Source organism: Berghia stephanieae, chromosome 5 (genome assembly GCF_034508935.2).
Source record: "Berghia stephanieae isolate SIO BIC M18660-M18661 chromosome 5, UCSD_Bste_1.3, whole genome shotgun sequence".
In the NCBI taxonomy this organism is placed as follows: domain Eukaryota; kingdom Metazoa; phylum Mollusca; class Gastropoda; order Nudibranchia; family Aeolidiidae; genus Berghia; species Berghia stephanieae.
The window spans coordinates 77,382,034-77,387,033 of record NC_088364.1 but is presented as its reverse complement, the minus strand read 5'-3'; the positions used below and the strand labels follow the sequence as shown (position 1 = coordinate 77,387,033).

General features: G+C 37.9%; 1 protein-coding gene across 1 annotated transcript in view; it reads right to left on the bottom strand.

Annotated features, from left to right (window-relative positions):
* LOC144973643 (TNF receptor-associated factor 6-like) overlaps positions 1-4,461 on the bottom strand; it is a gene marked incomplete at its 5' end in the record, with an annotated part of 4,700 nt that extends 239 nt beyond the window's left edge. Inside the window, 3 exon segments of the mRNA XM_078916350.1 lie at positions 1-1,466; positions 3,130-3,364; positions 4,290-4,461. The exon segment at positions 1-1,466 is cut by the window's left edge and continues 239 nt beyond it. Of these exon segments, the coding sequence (XP_078772476.1) occupies positions 1,225-1,466; positions 3,130-3,364; positions 4,290-4,461 (649 nt within the window).
* Between the last annotated feature and the right edge of the window lie 539 nt (positions 4,462-5,000).

The following is a 5,000-nucleotide window of genomic DNA, read 5'->3' as shown; positions in this document are numbered from 1 at the left end:
AGTGAATCACATTTTTGTATATCAGAATCATTCTGATTAAAAAGTTATCTTTACAATTACCAGTCAAAATCAACAATGAATTAAAATCCGTTTAAAAATGTGTCCGAACAATAGAATTAAAAGTTGACAAGAAAATACAGAATGAATAAAATCCTGTTAAAATCAATTTTTATCATCACATAATGTAGAAATGCCAATCTTTGAGACAGTCACATAAGGCATGAACTTTTGTTGCCTCCCTTGTCAATGCTTATTGAAAGATAAGTTACGTTGTAATATGTTTATATATCTCATGGATCAAAACCAAGTTAAAATACGAGATAGATCTTGAGGACCAATTCATATCTTAACATTTTCACGTTTGAGATGTTTACCTGAATAACACTACGGCTGCTGAATTTCTCAATTTGCATGTGTTTACACAAGTTTTTTTCTTTTTTATTCCTTTTAACACGAACGCAAATTATTAGGCTTCAATAATTATCAGTGTGTTAATAGCCAGAAAATTACAGGAATTTTCTCACGTAGAGCAGAATTTATCCCGAATATTTTCTTGATTTCAATTGACAAGGGATTGGATTGTACCAACATGTTTGTTTATCCCAAATGTATTAGACGACGAAAATCAAAATGCTTAGAGATATTGTGGACGGGACATTAAGCTGTTAGATGCTGTGGACTGTAAAAGTAAACAAAAATGAGTAAAACAGCTTCAAAACAATTTCTCTGTTGTTGATCTGTTTTTTTGTTTTTGTTTTTAAGGGTTTTACGGCGCTTGCAACACATTTAGGTTATATCAGCGCCAGTAAAAAGGAAGAAAATGGGAAAGTAAAAAGTTCTAGAATTACAATAAAAGTACCCAAGAAAAAGTAAGACACAGGAGAACTGGGAACAAATAGGGATCAGATGTAGATTCCAAGAGCATCAGCGCCAGTAAACAGATAAAGGGGTATAGAAGAGACCGTAAGTACCTCCCTGCCCACTATGGGAGGTCAGGAACCCCAACCAGGATCTGTTTTTTTTTTTAGTAATTTATATATGTTTTTATTGTCGGCTGAAAAGGGTTTCGAGTCCGAAACATTCAGTGTTTGGTAATTTGTTTTTTGTTGTTTTTTGTTTTGTTTTTTTTTTTTAAGCTGTCACATTCCTTTTTTATTATTACCTTTTAGAGATATTATGGAAAATTCGACTAGACAAAAAGTAATATTTACACAGCGCGTCCAATTATTGCATGAGTGAAACGGCTGACGACAGACTGAAAACTGGAGATGCCGGGGACGAGTGAGCTACGGGACTTTGCATGGCGTGGAGGGAGACTGGGGTCAAGCTGGCGATATGGGATCCAGTCGTGTCCGGCAGCGGGTACACACAATGAACCACGCTCACTTCCAGGAACAAGCAGCCGTTCTTGAGAAACCTGGAACCCTGTCCAATAATCTCGTCTCGTTTGATTGGCTTTGGTAGGACTGAAATTTGAATCATATAAAGAGTATTAGGATGGCGCCTGTAATGTTCAACTCCGTAAGCAATGAGCAAAGATGTTAAATTATCTTTAAAATGTAAGTGTTTACTACAGAAGTGACAAATTAGGGAGCAGGAACTTTTTGGGAAAGATCTATGCGACTATGTGGTCTAGTGGTATGACACCCTTATTCGGATCGGAAGGTCTTGGGGTTCCGTGTCCCGAGATGGGATAGTTGAGTTCTTGAAAAGGCGCTTTACTCACATTCTCTTACCAAATTCAGGTGTAAAATGAGTACCTGGCTGTTAACAGCGTTGTCTCATACTTTTTAGGCGATATTTTGCAGTTTTTCAGACAAACAAGCGTCACGTATCGCCCTACATATTAAGTGTTGCTGTTCGCTAGAGACCTCTTGTAAAGCGCTTTGAGCACGTTTAGCGGATATTGCGATATATGAAAACTCAAGTTGCTAGAAGTTGACATTTTTCATTCGACAATGGCAACCCTACATAGGCAGCCATCTCCCCAATGTTATGTAGAGAAATAAGTAATGGCCCTTTCCAAGGGAGAGAACTCTGGTCGGTCTTAGGGGAAACTCAAACCCTATAAGATGAATACGGTTATCACAGATTCTGTCCCTTAGTTGTAACCAACACAGTGAATACTTTTAACACACGTGTAAAAACTTTTTAAAGGCTCTATAATTTCTACGAGTGAACAAAACTCACAAAAGCACACAATTTTAAAAACAAGACTTAACACCGAGACACCTTCCCGTGTGGAGAGGTCATTGTAATTTTTCTTTGTCCACACTAAAGGACTGAACTTGGTAGATAACGCATTCGCTCAATAGATAATTAGTCGAGATTTGTGGTTTGTTTGTTTTTTTGTTTTTGATTTTTGGTTTTTCTTTAGTCTTGTTTTTAAGGGTTTTACGGTGCTTGAAGTACAATTAAGTTATTGCTGCACCAGTAAAATTTAAGAAAAAGAGATAGTAAAGACACTAGATTTACATTGAAGCACACAAGAAAGGGTTAGACAAAGAGACTGGTTCAAATGAGGAACAGATGTAGATTCCAAAAGCAAACGATTAATGTACCTACTTAGTTTGAAATCACTTAAGTCTCGTCCATCGACAAGCACAGGATCCCACCAAGAGGAACACTCTCAAATGCTTACACATACAGATCACAAAGTATTTTATCAGTAACAACAACAATAATGATAATGAAAATAGGGAAAAAAATAATACGGTTGAGGGGATAGCTCATAGATAGTTTATAGTTGATGTCACTCGAGTCTTTATGTTTTTTGCCATCGCGTTTTATACTAAACTGTATTAACCAGAGGTTGCACAGAGTTTTGTGTGTTGGTCTTTGTACCTCGGCATGGCAATGTTGTGAGCTTCTTAGCCAAGCGCATATTATTCATAGAGTGTTCTACATATACACACGCAAACATACATGCGCAACAAACCTACATCCGGAAACAATATGGGCATCATCTGTACACAGCATTCCTGCCGGACACTTATACAGAATTCCTCCCTGATGATTCCATCACAATACCAACGGATGGATGGAACAACGTTGTCGGAGGAAATAACCAAATGGGGTGAGGATAATAAAAGAAAAATAATAAATATTTCACACGTTTCATCTACTCACATCTTTTGAATAATCGATCACTCCGATTGCCCTGTCGATTTCTGGGCACCTCTCTGACGACCAGGTTTGCTGTATAATTCTTGGGTTTCGAACCAACCTTTTGGTCTAGAATGGTGATGTAACCCGTGGCATTGAAAGGCCACATGACTTGGTCATCGTAGTCCCCACGAAGCAGGGTCAGACCGAACCGGATGTTGCCATCACGTGATACATCGGCATCAAGATCAACCTGTACCTATTTTCGGGATGTAGGGAATATTTTCAGTTCTGTTTGTCTTTAATAGTTTTAAAGCACTTGTGACACATGTAGTTCTTAGTTAAAAAGAAATATGGGATAGTTGAAAAATTCTAGAATTACAATTAAAGCACACAAGAAAAATAAAACAATGAGGAATTGGTTCAAATTGGGAACAGATGTAAATACCAAGAGCACACCACCAATGTACTTTGAGATCACATAAACGTCTAATCCCGACACCAGCACTGGATCCCACAGGTAGATCAAACTCAAATGTTTACAAAATATGTTCAAAACAAAAATATAACGATCCGTACATTACAAAGAGATGATTTACAAAGAAAGAAAATATCACCTCCCAAAACCAACACTTTACATTCGACCGTTTCCCTCTCAGCCAATTACTCATCCATGGAATGGACAATACCAAATAACCCAAGACAATGACAGGAAACAACCCAGAAAACAAATATAAGGGGGATAGAAGATACAGCAAGTGACCTTCTGCCCACCGTGGGAGGTTGAAAGACCCCACCCTGGTATCCGGCAAGGAAATGTCAAGATCCTTAGCATTGTCACACACACTGTTACATCTGGCGGAAAGTACTTTGCGATAGGCTATCCAAAGGATGGAAAGCAATTGCTATTGTCGCGTTTCACGTTATAAAAACCGGAATGAACTCCCGTCCCATGACCCGAACGGCTTTATAGGACTATTAATTTATTGAAGTTTCACTTATGGATAGAACGAAATTGAGGTCACTCAGCTGTTTGTTTTTGCTTTCAGCAAGCCATGTATATGAGCAGTTCCTACTAAAGTGTGTCAACCAGACTATGATTACACGTTTTGTGTGTTGGTACGTTATATCCGGATGGCGAATGTTGAGGGTTTTGTTTTTATAAGAGCTCAGAACTGCCTTACCTTGTATCCAGGACATCCTGTGTAGAAAGGATTACTGTAATATTCCCCACGTCCTCGCATCTCCACCTTCCAGTGTAACTGTCCAGTCACATTGCGATTGTTGAGCTGTTTCCTCCAACTCTCCACTTTCCTGTCCCAACTTCTCGCCTGACTCTCCATCGATTCGAGACGTCTGGGAATAACGTATAAAATTGCAATTATTTAAATACAAATATATAAAAAGTAAAATTAAAATGAAACCAAATTCCCATTATTCATCCCATAGAGGAAATTTGTCTCTAGGGTCTGTTTGTTTTTGTTTTTAAGGGTTTTACGCCTCTTGCAACACATTTAGGTCATTTAGCGCCAGTAAAAAGGAAGAAAATTGGATAGTAAAAACATTCTAGATGTACAGTTTAAAAAACTTGAGGAAAAAGTAAGACTTAGGGGAAATGGTTTAAATAGGGAACATATGTAGATTCCAAGAGCACACTATCAGTGTGCTTAGTTTGAGATTACCTAAATGTTTCACCTAGACACCAGCAGAAGAACCAAGGGGAATACACTCAAATGTTTATAAATCATATGTTAAAGTTTTTAAAAATAACAATACATAACAGAGATGATTTACAAGGGAAAAATATCTCCCAAAACTATAACTATACATTCGACTTTTTCCATCCCAGCCATGCATTGCAGCTCCGCATATTGAAGCGACTTGCTCAATGCCAC